Source organism: Rattus norvegicus, chromosome 2, assembly GCF_036323735.1.
Source record: "Rattus norvegicus strain BN/NHsdMcwi chromosome 2, GRCr8, whole genome shotgun sequence".
In the NCBI taxonomy this organism is placed as follows: Eukaryota; Metazoa; Chordata; class Mammalia; order Rodentia; family Muridae; genus Rattus; species Rattus norvegicus.
This window is the reverse complement of record NC_086020.1, coordinates 31893607-31908177: the sequence shown is the minus strand read 5'-3', so window position 1 is coordinate 31908177 and position 14571 is coordinate 31893607. Positions and strand designations below refer to the sequence as shown.

Genomic DNA, 14571 nt, shown 5'->3' with positions numbered 1-14571 from the left:
ATTACAGATGGTTGTGAGCCATCATGTGGTTGCTGGGATTTGAACTCAGGACCTTTGGAAGAGCAGTCAGTGCTCTTAACCACTGAGCCATCTCTCCAGCCCCCAAATATTTTCTATTACTACAAATATAATATTTTTATTTGTTGTATGTGTGGCAAGTACTTGATGTTTACAAGCTAAGAGTTTATTAGAAATGATGTCAGCTTGGTTTGAAGTTCCTGTTTGCTGCTGTTTTGGTAAGCTGTTGAGAACTTAGATTTCCGGTCCTGTGTACTTGCTTATAGGATTGCTTCATACCCAGCACATATTTCATTCCTCATTTTACTTTCATTCAAGAAAATTAAAAACTTAAGCCATAAATATGGGCATTGTTAAACTTAATTTATTGTTCTTTATTTTACAGATTAAATGGACATTTTTGGTATTTCCTTTGTAATAATTTGATAATATAGAACTTACACGGTTAAATACTACAAAGACTTTAAAATTTGTATGATTCTTTTAATCCCATCAGTTGGAGATAAAACAATATCTTGTTTCTTTTCTTTTTTTTTTTTTTTTTCTTCTTTTTTCTTTTTTTCGGAGCTGGGGACCGAACCCAGGGCCTTGCGCTTGCTAGGCAAACGCTCTACCACTGAGCTAAGTCCCCAACCCCTTGTTTCTTTTCTTAAATCTTTATTTTAAGGAAATAAAAATTGTGGGGTTGGAGAGCTGGCTCAGCAGTTAAGAGCACTGGCTTTTCTTTTTGAGAACTGAGGTTCATTCCCAGCACCCGCATGGCAGCTCTTAACGTTGTAACTTTAGTTCCAGGGTGTCTGACACCCTCACCAGACACATACGGACAAAACACCAGTGCACCCAAAATAAAATAGAGCACTTAAAAAACTTTAAGCTCTTTTTTCAAGTTTATTGAAATCTGAATAGAAATTACAAAATATTTTATGATGGTCAAAGCTTATGTTGTTAATAATAGTATGCTGATTTGACTCAGAAGTCAGGATTTAATTTTCTTTCCATCCATCCATCCATCCATCCGTCCATCCATCCATCCATCCATCCATGGCAAGGTCTCAGTATAGTCCTGGCTATTCTAGTATGTAGACTAGGCTACCCTTGAGCTCAAGGAGATGCATATCTCCCTTTACCTTCCATTGCTGGGGTTAAAGGTGTACATCATCATGCTGAGCTGGGATTTAGTTATTTTAGAGCAAAAACATAAATAATCCAGAATCTCTTGATATGTTAATGGGGTTTTATAATGTATTTTAGAAAGTCCCTGTTGATTGCCTAAAATATGGTGTGCGTTTCTTAAAAGTTTCAGATTAATCTCATTGATTATACACTTTAGCATGTGTGTGGAATGAGTATGTATAGTCAACTGTAAATGTTATTAAAGGTATGGAAATTGTTTTGAAAGTATGTAGGCAGTTAACAATTTTTAGCTTAAAGAAAAATAGCTTACCAGAACATAAGAATTATATAATAATTAATAATATTGTATTTTCATAATTTTAATGTCTGGTTTTATTTATCTTTTGAATTTCAGGGGGAAAAAAATAATGGCTTTGATGTTCTGTACCATAATATGAAACATGGACAGATATCAACTAAAGAACTAGCAGATTTTGTAAGAGAAAGGTATGTGTTTTTATAAGTGGTTTAGCAATTTACCAATTTAAATTTAAGAATATAAATAATTGCAAAAATTTTAGTTGGACTTAAATAATCAAGATTCACTTTTTAAAAATATAGTATAGTTGTATTTTAAAGCAGTGTTTTACAAACTTTTATCATCTCCACACTGAGCGCTGATAAAATGGTTGAAGCTCGGGTTTGCAAATTACTGCTTTATAATATCTATACATTTCACATTGAATGTATTAGCAAAATAATGTAATGAAACAAGAATTTCAGAAGTTGAAACATTTGTCATTTCTTTTGTTGTTGTTTTTGTTTGTTTTTCTCCAGACTGGGTTTCTCCATGTAGCTCTGGCTGTCCTGGAACTTGCTCTGTAGACCAGGCTGGTCTCAAACTCAGAGATCCTCCTGCAGGGTGTAGCACTACCACGCAGCACATTGCCATCTTTTTAAAGCAGATATGCTAAAATAATTTGAAAAAACTCTCCCAAACTCAGTTTAGTTGTTCATTATAATTTCTATTGAAAAAGTTTTATAGTTTTAAATGCTATAAATTTTATAAAATGTTATTTTCTTTAGACTTTAGAATATAATAGTCAATTTAGAAATTACTAGAAGTTAATATAACTTGACATTTACAAAGCTGCTTTTGTACTTGGATTCTCTACCCCCCCCCCCTTTTTTTTTTGTAACAAGGTTACACTGTGTAGCTCTGGCCAGTCCAGAGCTCACTATGCAGACCAGGCTGGCCTGGAACTCAGTTCTGTCTTCTCAGCCTCCTCAGTGCTAGAATTTAAGGCCTGTGCCACTGTGTCCCCCATCCCAATAACCAAAATCAGCTCAGGCTGGCCTTGAATTCTCTATACAGCTAAAGATGCCATTGATCATTTTGTTTCAGCCATCTCAGGCTGGGACTACAGGCATTTGCCGCCACATCCACTCATTTCTCCTGCTTCATAGAGCTGTTCTGTGATGAGCTCTACCTCATTGTGTAGTTGTTGTTGTTTTGTTGTGTGAATACATTAAAGAAATCTTTATTATAGGGACTTTTGGCCTTTAAATCTATTCCATTTGTTCATATTTTCTTTGAATAACATAGCTGTCTCATGTTTTCTTAGTACCAAGTATTTGCTTTCATTCTAAAGATAATGGTTGCAAATATGTATCATCTTTCATGGAGTTTATGGGAAGGGAGATAGATACATGATACACAGGAATTGGGATATTAATGATTTTACATGGGACAGTTCTTCTGGCTTCCACCTTTCACCTGGAGAAGGAATCTCAGATAGTTGGAGCGCTGGGTAAAGGCTGACCTTCCTGGCTTCTGCATCAGCAGCAGCAGCAGCAGCATAAGCAGGAATAAAGGAAGGAAGGCACAATATCTCTGATATCTCCTGAACTTTCCTCTTACCCAACACATTCTTCACTGCTGTCACTCTCTGCCTTGAGGTCTCTATTTATGTCAGTCACAGGGAGTCTAGTAATTGTGGGGTGATTTCTTCTTCTTCTTTTCTTCCTGAGGCAGGGTTTCTCTGTGTGGGCCTGGTTGTCCTGGAACTTGCTTTGTAGATCAGGCTGGATTCAGAATCACAGAGATCACCTTCCAAGTGCTGGTGCGTGCCACCATTCTTACTAGAATGGAAGTGCTCAGTATTTGATTTATTTATTTTATTGAGTGTGCTCTGGCTCCTGTGTTTATTATGTCATTAGGCATCGAGTAAGCCCTCAGTAAAGGATGATTTACAGTCTAATCATCTTGACTCTGTATGTTTGCCTGAATGTCAGCATTTGCTCTTACTGGTTCATCTTCACTGATTTTTGTTCTAGAATCCATTCCTTGTATTGTAGTTAGAGGATTTTTTGTTTGTTTTTAATTTTTATTTTTGAGCTACAGAACAGCTTGTTGGGTTCTTGTTTAAATTATTTCATAGGTTTTCTGTTTCTGTTAAGATAAGCCTGAATTGTCTTAGCTCCCACCAGGTTCCTTCTTACCTCCATCCTGAGATAGCAGTCGTGAGCAGGCTTCCTCCACTGTAGGCACTGCCACTGACTTGTTCTTTGTACGTTCATTCGTCGTCTTTGTTGGTCAGGCTTTTGCAGTGTACTCACTCACCCTGCCCTTCCTGGTCTGTCTGACTAGGGTTAAAAACACCTATCTTGATCTCTGGTGATATTGTAACATCTTTTAATTATTCATTTGTATTTGTTTCTGAACCACAGAAACACATTGTTGTACTTAGGAGACACTGCAGTGTTCTGTTGTACCTCAGCAGGCTTCAGTGTGCTGTTGTCTGATATGTGTGCTGTTGTCTGATATGTGTGCTGTTGTCTGATATGTGTGCTGTTTTACTGTCTTTCTTCACTGAATAAATAAAGCTCACATGGCACAGTCTGCTGCTTTGTTGTGTTATCTTTGTTTTGTTTTTTTTCTGGTCTATCTTCTGCACTTATTCTCCAGTAATTTATCAATCTCAATGTCATCTTAGTTTGTTTTTCTGTTTTTTTTCTTTTTTGTTGTCTGCTTTTGGGCCTTTTTTGTAAGTCTGTTTTCTTCCATTGGTTTAAAAGTAGCACCTGCAGTATGCTTTTCAGTTTGTGATTATCCTAGGTCTTACAGTAAGAGTTCCTTGTCCTATTAATAATGACTGTCACTTGTTAACTGTTTCCTGAAGATGTGCAGACCTCAGAACATCACTTCCTCTTGGCGTGTTTGGAGGTCAGAGGACAACTTGCAGGACTGGCTGTCCTTCTACATCCTGTGGGTCTGAGAGCTCACACTCAGGTCGTTAGCCTTGGTGGCAGGCCATTACTCACTAAGCCATCTTATCAGCCCCTTTCTTTAAAAAAATACCTTTTTTTTAATTTATTTATTTATTTATTTTATTTATTTTTTTATTTATTTATTTTTTTGTTTATTTTTTATTTATTTCTCATATATTACATCCAAACCTCAGTTTCCCCTCCCTTTACAATTCCCAGTCCTCCCCCCAAACCCCTCCTCTTCCCCAGACCCCACTGTTCCTTGGTTTCCCTTCAGAAAAGAGGAATCCTAGGATATCAACCAGAAAAGGTAGAACAAGTTACAGTAAGACTAGACACAAACCCTCATATCAAGGCTGGATGAGACAACCCAGTAGGAGGAAAAGGATCCCAAGAGTAGACAGAAGAGTCAGAGTTCCCCCTTCCCACTGTCAGGAATCCCACAAGAACACTAAGCAATATAGCCATACAACATATGCAGAGGACCTAGCTCAGACTCACACAGGCTCTGTGATTGTCATTTCAGTCTCTGTGAGCCCTGCTTAGTTGATTCTGTGGGCTTAACACAGCCCACAGTGTCCTCAACTCCTCTTTTCTGGTTCCTACAATTCTTTCTTCCCTCTTCCACGAGGTTCCCCAAGTTCTGCCTAATATCTGCAACCACTCCTCTTGACCAGTGAAGTGCCTCTCTGGTTCCTTACCTTTCTGGTTGGTTGGTTTTTTGTTTTGTTTTGTTTTGTTTTTTCCAGAGGAGGTCTCACTATGTAGCTCTGGCTGTTCTGGAACTCAGTACATGGACTAGGTTGTCCTCTGACACACATCTGCCTGCCTCTGCATTCCCGGGTGGAGTTGAAGGTAGTTTGCCCTCGTGCCTGGCTCTTCTATTTAACTTTTCTTTTGTATTTAAATGGATTTTCAAGACAGGGTTTCTCTGAGTAACAGCCCTGGCTGTTCTTGAACTTGATCTGTGACCACATGGCTTCTAAACTATAGAGATCCTCCTGTCTCTATCTCCTGAGTGCTAGGATTAAAGACGTGTGCTGCCACAACCAGCCCTAACTTCTTAAGCCAACATTAGATTAACAGATGTTACATTTCCTCCTTTACCAGTGAGGTCACATGGGCATTCCTTAACTCTAAGTTTTGTTTATGACAAACTATTTTACTTCAGTTTTTTTAGCTGCCTTTTCTAGATGTTCTGAAGGAAAAAGCTGCCTGACATATCTGATGGCTTCTTGGCATCCTTACTGATTGTTAAATTGTCAAATGTCCTGTTCCTAGTTCATAGGTATTTTAGTGTCTTTCTTTTTCTTATAATTATTATTTTTATGTGTATGGGTGTTTTGCCTGCACTTGTGTGTACCATACATGTACAATGGTCATGGAGGCCAAAAGAGGGTGGCAAATCTCCGGAACTAGAGTTAGAATTGGTTGTGAGCTATTATATGTGGGTGCTGGAAGTTATATTGAGATCCTCTGTAAGAGCAGCCAGTGTTCTTTACTGCTGAGCTATCTGTGTTTTTCCAATTAAACTTCACCACTAAGATACTAATATTTCACCAAAAAAAAAAACCCCAAAAAACAAAAAACCCAAAAGAACTAGCTGGGTGGTGGTAGCACATATCTGTGTGTGTGTGTGTGTGTGTGTGTGTGTGTGAGAGAGAGAGAGAGAGAGAGAGAGAGAGAGAGAGAGAGAGCGAGCGCACGCTAGTTCACATGGGCACTTGTGTTGTTTTTTGTTTTTCAACACAGTGTTTCTTGTATGTAGCTTTGACTGTTCTGGAACTTGATCTGTAGACCAGGCTGGCCTCAAACTCCCAGAGACCTAACTGTCTCTGTTGGCTGAGTGCTGGGGATTCAAGGTACGAGCAACCACTGCCCAGCTGGGACACACATTTAATCCCAACACTGAAGAGGCAGAGGCAGGGGGATGAAGAGGCAGAGGCAGGGGGATGAAGAGGCAGAGGCAGGGGGATGAAGAGGCAGAGGCAGGGGGATGTGTGGATTCAAGGCCACCCTGGTTTATAGAGTTGAATCCCAGAAAGAACAACTAGGGCTATAAGAAAAACCCGTCTCGAAAACCAAAAGAAAAAAAGAGATGCTAGTATTTATTTCTGTATTTACTTTTTAAAGATGATCAAAGTACTACTTATAGTATTATTTAAAAATATAAATAAAACCAAAAAAACACAACAAAATTTTTGTTGTTATTGTCTGTTTGAGGTATTGTCTTGCTTTGTTTCCTGAGCTGACTTTATGATCTGGCTTGGCCTACTGAATAGATAAGATTATAGGTATTTGCTCTCATCTGTGGCATATAAATGAATAAAAGTGCAGAAGAAAATCACAGGGCTACCAGTGAGGGGCTATTTCTGTCAGTACTTTTTGGGCAGTTGGTGTTTGTTTGTTTGTTTGTTTGTTTTTTGTGACTAGGAAGTATTTGAAGATAAGTATAGAAATTTGGAGTTGAGGGGATACAGATGTCTTAACTATAGGTATATAGTTAGGCTGGGAGAGTTGAACATTAGTGCAAGAGTGGTGTGGAACTCATCAAAATAAATGGACGGGGACGGTTGTAGGTTTTTCCACTATTAAAGTCAGTGCACAGTTAAGAAGGGCTAGAGAAATTACGGAACAAGTAACGAGATGTAGCACTTAGAGATTTTATATATATAAAATCCCTCCACACCAATATTTATTTTATATGTAACACTACTAATTGTGTTTCCTTTTAATTTTAAATTTAATTCTTTTTAGTCTAAAATCTTCATGTTAATAGATAAATGTTTTCTAGTATAGTGTTTTAGATCTTATTTGCAAAATAAATTAAACTCTGAAGTTCAGGACCTACCAATTGCTTGGTGACTCATACTTAGTTTTGTGCAAATGATTGTCATAGGGTTCATTAATTCAAAATTGTTTTAATTAAATTTTTATTTATTTTATGTGCATGGGAGTATGCATGGGTCAGGTCAGAGGTTAGAGGACATCTTGTGGGATTTAATTTTCTCTTTCTACCATGTGAGTTCCAGGGATTAAATTCAGCTTGTCAGACTTGGTGGCAGATACATTACCCACCGAGCCATCCCTCCAGCCCCAGGCTTATTACTTTAAATACACTTCCCAGTGTTGGAAATAATCAAACTGTGACGACACTAAGTACTCATCCCATAGCTCAGGCTGGGAGTGTTAAACCTAACTGCATACTGGCCTTAAAGTTGTGATTCTCCTGCCTCAGCTTCCCCAGTGCAGGATTACAGATGTGTCACCATGTGTAGCCTTACTGGTTTTGTCATTGTTGTTGTAGTAATTATTTTATTAGTTATTATGTTAATTTCTTAGTGTGCCTAACTTAAAAATTAAATCATAGACATATGTATAGGGTGAGAGTATTAATTGTAATGTAGATTTATTGTTCATACTTGCTATTGCTACAAGAAAACAAATTAAGAAAGGATTTATTTGGCTCACAGTTTCAAAGATTTTAGCCCATGATCATTTATTTATGTTACATTGACTCTAAGGCAAGGGTAACTGTCACATCAGTGAAAGAATCTAGAAGCTGCTTACCTTACCTTACGATTGCCAGGAAGCACAGAACGAGATCAAAAGGGGCTGGGATTGAGGTTTATCTTCCCAGGACCCACAACTCCTCCAAGTAGGTTTGATCTCTTTATTCTTACCACCTTCCAGTAGTGTCACCAGATTGTAAATCCGCCAAAGGATTAATCCATTATTTAGGGCAGAGACCTCCTGACCTTATGCATTCTCAATGATTGAGTTAACCAGCTGGAGACCAAACCTTTAACATGGGAACATTTTTGGGGATACTACAAATCCAAACCATAACAATAGCACTTAACATTGTCCAAGATTTTAGATATCCACTGGGGCCCCCTGCTGGTTTTTTAACATGAGTCATGTTCTCATTTTCACATTTTTAATTAAAGTTTTGTAACTTTGTTATGTTTGGATCACTAAACAATAGATATTATAATATAGCAATTTAATTTAACAGAGCTACAATAGAAGAGGCATACTCCAGATCAATGACAAAACTAGCGAAATCTGCAAGCAATTATTCACAACTTGGGTGAGTTAATTTCTGGCTGTTTTTCAAAATGTATTAAGACAAAGTTCTTGAGACTATTGGGTTTTTGCTAAGAATCTGAAAGTTTGTAAGTATGATATTTAGTGATATATCTCTTAGTGCTAATACATTTTCGAAATGTGTTAACATGGAAACTTAAGGGTTCTTTGGAAAGTCCGTTATGTTGGATGGTGCTTTGCTGGGTCAGACACATGAAGGAGTGTTTTCCTGAAGCGGACACAATTGAAAGATTGTTTGCTAAAGCAGACACATGAAGGAACATTCTGCTGAAGTGGACACAGGTGAAAGGATGTTTCGCTAAGGCAGACTCCTGAGCGGATGTTTTGCTGAAGCAGACTATCAGGTAAAAAGATGTTTGGTAAAGCAAACGTGAAAAAACGCATGAGGAAGGATTCTTCGCCTGTCTTCGCTAATGACATGCAAGGATTGGTCCACCCTGCATTGCACAGTTGAGCTCCATTTGTTGTGATGCCATAGAGAAAATGCACCAAAAGCCTTCTGCTGGTGTTCTGGCAGCTTCTTGCCACTTCCGAGAAAAGACTCAGGCCGATTGGCAGTGTGATGTCAGCTGATACAGACTCACATTCTGAGGCAAGACCTGTGGAAGACGTGGTGTTTGGAGGGAGTGTAAATAGAACTCCCGTATACTGTGAGAGGGGCTGGCTTGTAGCTAGCTGTGCAGTGCTTCTTGGTCTAGAGCCTTAGCTGATCTTTGCTTTGTTGAGAGAGGTCCTACAGAGAACTCCTGGTGTCCCTGGTGGTCCTGGTCCCTCCTGCTGACTAGTACTGATTCAGCTGAGGCCTGGCTGTCTCTGCTAGGTCATGCCACCACTGCTGATTCTTGTTTGCTATCCCAACTCTACCGAACTGGACTGCTGGTGTATTCATGGAGTGTTTGCCAGTGGACCGAGCTGCCACTGCTGAATCCTGTGAACTGAACTGCTGATTTCCTGACAATGGGATCTGCTCCAAAGAACAATTTCTAAACAGGTCCACTTCCCCCATATCCTAATGACCTTTTTTTCTCTCTGCATCTGGTGGGTGGTTGGCTAGATGAGAGGTTAAAGCATTTAAGAACCATATTAAAAGTAGGTTGAGAAAAAAAATCTAAAGCTTCAGTGTGTTGTTAGGCAATTTTGTCATTTGTAAACAGCATAGAGTATATTCACAAAAACTAAAATGGCCGTGAGAACACTCATTGCTAAGGCTTTGGTGCCAATGATGTCTGTTGTTGAAAATGTCACTAAGAGCATGTGGCAGACTGTATTGTATACTTAATTTTTTTTCTTTTTCTTTTTTTTTTCTCTTCTTTTTCTTTTTTCTTTTTTTCGGAGCTGGGGACCAAACCCAGGGCCTTGTGCTTGCTAGGCAAGTGCTCTACCACTGAGCTAAATCCCTCCAACCCCAATTTTTTTTAAAAGATTTATTTATTTTATGCATACGAGTATACTGTAGCTGACATCAGACACAACAGAAGAGGGGCATTGGATCCCATTACAGATATAGATGGCTGTGAGCCACCATGTGGTTGCTGGGAATTGAACTCAGGACCTCTGGAAGAGCAGTCAGTGCTCTTAACCTCTGAGCCATCTCCCCAGCCCATGTACTTATTTAAAATGTTTGTTTCCTATAAATATATTCCTGGTAGAAAATGTCATGTAGTTACTGAATCAGTCAGTACAAAGATAATGAAACTTTTTCTTTAACAAATTTTGAAGTTAAAATATAATCACATTTTCTCCTTTTCCTTTCCTCTGTCCAACCCTTCCTACTGTACCCTCCTTGTTTTCTCTCAGATTCTACCTCTGGTTTTTTAAATGTCATTACATAGATTTATATGTTTAAGTGTATATAAACATAGAAATACAACCTCTTCAGTTCTTATAATATTGTATAAGTTATTTCAGGACTGATCATTTGGACTTGCATAACCACTTTAGGAGCTCTTCCATGTAGAAGAGACTATTTCTCCTACACTTAGCATTTCTTAGTTGCCTGTAACTCTTTGTCTAGGATTAAGGCTTCATGAAACTTATATTTTCAATGTAATCGTTTTATATTGTTAAGTTTTGAGATTGCAATTAAATATGTGTAAAGTACTATTCTAGTTTTCTGGAAGTTCATTTAAATTTTGTTGCACTTTAACAGTGATCTTTAAAAACTCATTTAAATGATCTAGCGTGGTAATACATGACCTGTAATCCCAGCACAGGGAGACTGAGATGGGAAGATGTCAAGTGTAAGGCCAGCCTGTGTAGGAACATAGTGAGACTCTATCTTAAGATTAAAACACAGCAACAGCAAATCACCTAGAAGATAAACTTCATTTAAGATATTTTTAAATTTCTTCTATTGTTTAATAGACTTATTACATTTTCCTTTGAAAATTTATATTCCTTATAAAATGAAAATTAATAATACTTCATTTGCTGTAGAAAGCATACTTACAGTGTAACATCTGTGGCAAGAATAATTATGTAATAGGAACTATAACAACTCCAGAATGAAGGGTTGATTATTATCTTAAAGTTGAGGAAAGGCTGGTTGTATGTGTATTAGTCTAACGAGATTCTGTGGTGGTTTGTAGTAGAAGGCTCATCTGTATCTGGGATTCTGATAAGTCTGAATTTCTTGAAATTTAATACAAAGTTCTGTGAATATATATCACGTACTCCTAATTAGTAGAACCTATATAAATAATCTAGTTTACAAGTGTGTCTGTGTTTTAAAAATGTTAAGAAAAGCTATTTATAAAAAAAAAAAAAAAGAAAAGCTATTTCTGTAAGTGTCATGTGGTGTGGTTGAGTGAGTTGAAGACTTCTGCTTTAGCCCAGGCTCTGAGGAGAAACCCAGTTCATCTTCACTCAGAGGCACGGTTTGGCAGTGTGCTGTTTGCAGTAATGGACCTGCAGGCATTCGCAGTGGCTCGACAGCTTCAGGCTCTCCCGTCCTTTGTACCTAGCATTGTTGAGACTATTTTTATTTTTACCTCCATTGATTCTCCAGTTCTTTTCTTTCCCTTTCTCTTTTTGTCTTAGGTTTATTATTTTGTTATATCTCTTCTCAGAACTTGTTTTTCTAAAGGCTCCATGTTAATGTCTTCTAAACATAGTTTCTTTTTTTCCTAACCACAGTAGGAGAGTCAGAAATAATGATGAAAGCTGATTCAACTACTTGATTTCATTTTATTTAGAAAAATCTATTGTAATTTTTAGTTTCTTGATGAATAAAGGAAGAAATATGGGTTGACTTGACCTGTGATTTCTGACAACATTCTTGGGTTTAGAATGTGTGCTTCCTTTTTTTTTTTTTTTTTGGAGCTGGGGACCGAACCCAGGGCCTTGAGCTTCCTAGGCAAGCGCTCTACCACTGAGCTAAATCCCCAACCCCAGAATGTGTGCTTCTTATGTATAAGTTGTACATTTCTTACATTTTTTGTAGGTTTATTTAATTTTATATGCGTGCATTTTCTTATATGCATATATGTGTGCCATGTGTGTGCTTGGTGTTCCTGGAGGTAGGAAGAGAGCATTGGATCTCCTGCAACTACAGTTAGGACGGTTGAGAGCCACCATGTGGGTGCTGGGAGTGGAACCCAGGCCCTCTGCAGGAGCAGCTAGTGCTCTAAAATACTGAGCTATCTCTCTCCCTTCCACTATTATATTTTTGTTCATCTCTTAAGAGCATAGAGATTTTAAATATGTTTTTGTTTATTGTTGTATATTTTGTCAAGTTTAATTTTATGTTCCTTTAGGTTTATTTGAATTTCTCAGTTTGCCTATTAATATATATTACTTGCCCAGAAAAGAAATTGTACATATCACAATCAGGAATTTAATAGAGTGCAGGGTTAAAAGTGTGCTCCAGCATGAATGTGTGTATAAGTGTAAATAAGTGTGAACAAATAAATGTGCATATGTGTACACAGTAACATGTAGAAAAGAAAACAGGAACGACTAAGTCAGTGTTAGGGTGCTAAAGGACCAAATGCAGACACTGAGCATGGATTATAAAGAGGATATAAAGCCATTTGTATTTTCTAGTTTAACCATCATGGATTTTTTTAGACTCAGTGTAGATAAGTGCATCAAAACATATCCAGTAGTGAAAGTATAAAATTCAGTGTAAAGCTGGACAGCTTCCATTCCAATTGGCTACTCTAACTATACAGTTCACTGAGTTGTGTCTTTGGGTCTGGGCTTGTATGTGATTTACTTTTCTTTAATTTGAAACTTTCTTATAATTAAGTTTTTGGAACTGGAGAGATGGATCAGTGGTTTAGAGCATTTGCTGCACCTTCCAGAGGACCCAGATTCAATTCTTAGCACCCATATCATGGCTCACAGCCATCTGTAACTCCTGTTCTAGGAGATTCCGTACTTTCTGGCCTCCTTGGGCACCAGACACTCACACATGGTATGCAGGCAAAGCACCCATATACATAAAATACAAATTTAAAAATTCTTTCATGGTGGAGGTGGGTAGGAAGGTAGTGCCTTTGTGGATTCAGCTCTCTTCTTTCTACCTTCACATGGGTTCCAGGGACTGAAGTCAGGCTATTAGGTTTATATACCAAACACCTTTGCTCACCAAGCCATCTTGTTGGCCTCAAGAAACCTAGTTTCAGAGAAGTCTTGTATTGTCTATCCTTTTCAGTGTAAGACTGTTGATAGTGGTATATTCTCGGATCTGCCTTGTGATTTTTTGACTAGTATATATTACGCTTACAGGAAGTGAAGTTCATGTAGTTTTGGGTATTTTTTTTCTCTTGAAAATTTCCAACCCCTGTTAGATTTAGCATTGATTAAATTTCAAATAAGATAAAATCTTACTAATCAGAACAGTCCTACTCTGAGGAGTTTACCCTCATCAAGCTTCTTTTTAACTACATGTCATGATTGTTCCCAGCTAAGTTTTCTGCTGGTTAGGAATTATAATAATTATGGGCTGGAGAGATGACTCAGCGGTTAAGAGCACCCGACTACTCTTCCAGAGGTCCTGAGTTCAATTCCCAGCAACCACATGGTGGCTCACAACCATCTATAAAGAGATCCGATGCCCTCTTCTGGTGTGTCTGAAGACAGCTACAGTGTACTTATATATAATAAATGAATAAATCTTTAAAAAAAAAAGAAACTAGGAATTATAATAATTATAATAATTATAAGAGTACATGCCAGAATGAGTGACTGCAGAGCTTTGTTTTGTGTTTTTTCTTTTTGTTTGCTTGGTTTTTGTTTTGTTTTTCAAGACATGGTTTCTCTGTGTAGTAGCCTTGCTATCCTGGATTTGCTGTGTAGACCAGACTGGCCTCATACTCACGAAGATCTGACTGCCTCTGCCTTCTGAGTGCTCAAGGCTTCTGCCACCATGCCTGGTTGTGACTGTATTCTTTACTGTTGTGTCTTAGTGGCTGTTGATGCCATTTGTTTTTCTTTTTCTTTTTTAAATGGCTTTCTGAGACAGGTTTTTTTTGTGTAACAGACCTGGCTGTCCTGGAACTTGGTTTGTATATCAGTCTGATCTACCTCTTAAGCACCATGCCCGACTGCCATGTTTTTATTTTATTTTATTTTTTTTTGTTTGTTTGTTTTAATCTATTAGAAGTTTTATTGAACATGCTTTTAAAGCATGTACTTGAGCACAGCATTAATTATTCTTAGAATATTCTGCACTAACCAGTCTGATTTAAACTAACCATAGAAATTTAGTGCTGTCCAAGGTAATAAGTTCTTGAATCTTTGAAACTATTGATCATTTTAATCTTCTACTAGTGAGAAAAGGTGGCAGAAAAATATGTTGCATATTCCATATACTGGTAGAAAGATGAATCTGCTAGTATATTGTTTAAGTACATAGGTACAGTTACAAAGCTCGGATGAAGAGTTCAGATTGCTGCTGTTAAATTGTGTGTAATTGTTGAAGACACAAAGAAATCATGTCTAAAAATTGATTTTTGCTTATTTAAATTCAGAAGAGAAGGTTTTATTTTTGTTACCTGATTATTGTGGTGTTGTGAATCCCACCCAGGATCTCTTACATGTGAGGCAAGCCTCAGT

General features: G+C 37.7%; 1 protein-coding gene across 3 annotated transcripts in view; it reads left to right on the top strand.

Moving 5' to 3' along the window:
* Fcho2 (FCH and mu domain containing endocytic adaptor 2) overlaps nucleotides 1–14571 on the top strand; it is a 103116-nt gene that overhangs the window by 8294 nt on the left and 80251 nt on the right. For all 3 annotated transcript variants that reach the window (XM_063281690.1, XM_063281689.1, NM_001191632.1), the window contains exons 2-3: nucleotides 1547–1638; nucleotides 8420–8494. In XM_063281690.1, coding sequence (XP_063137760.1) covers nucleotides 1547–1638; nucleotides 8420–8494 — 167 coding nt within the window. The remainder of the gene's footprint in view (nucleotides 1–1546; nucleotides 1639–8419; nucleotides 8495–14571) is intronic.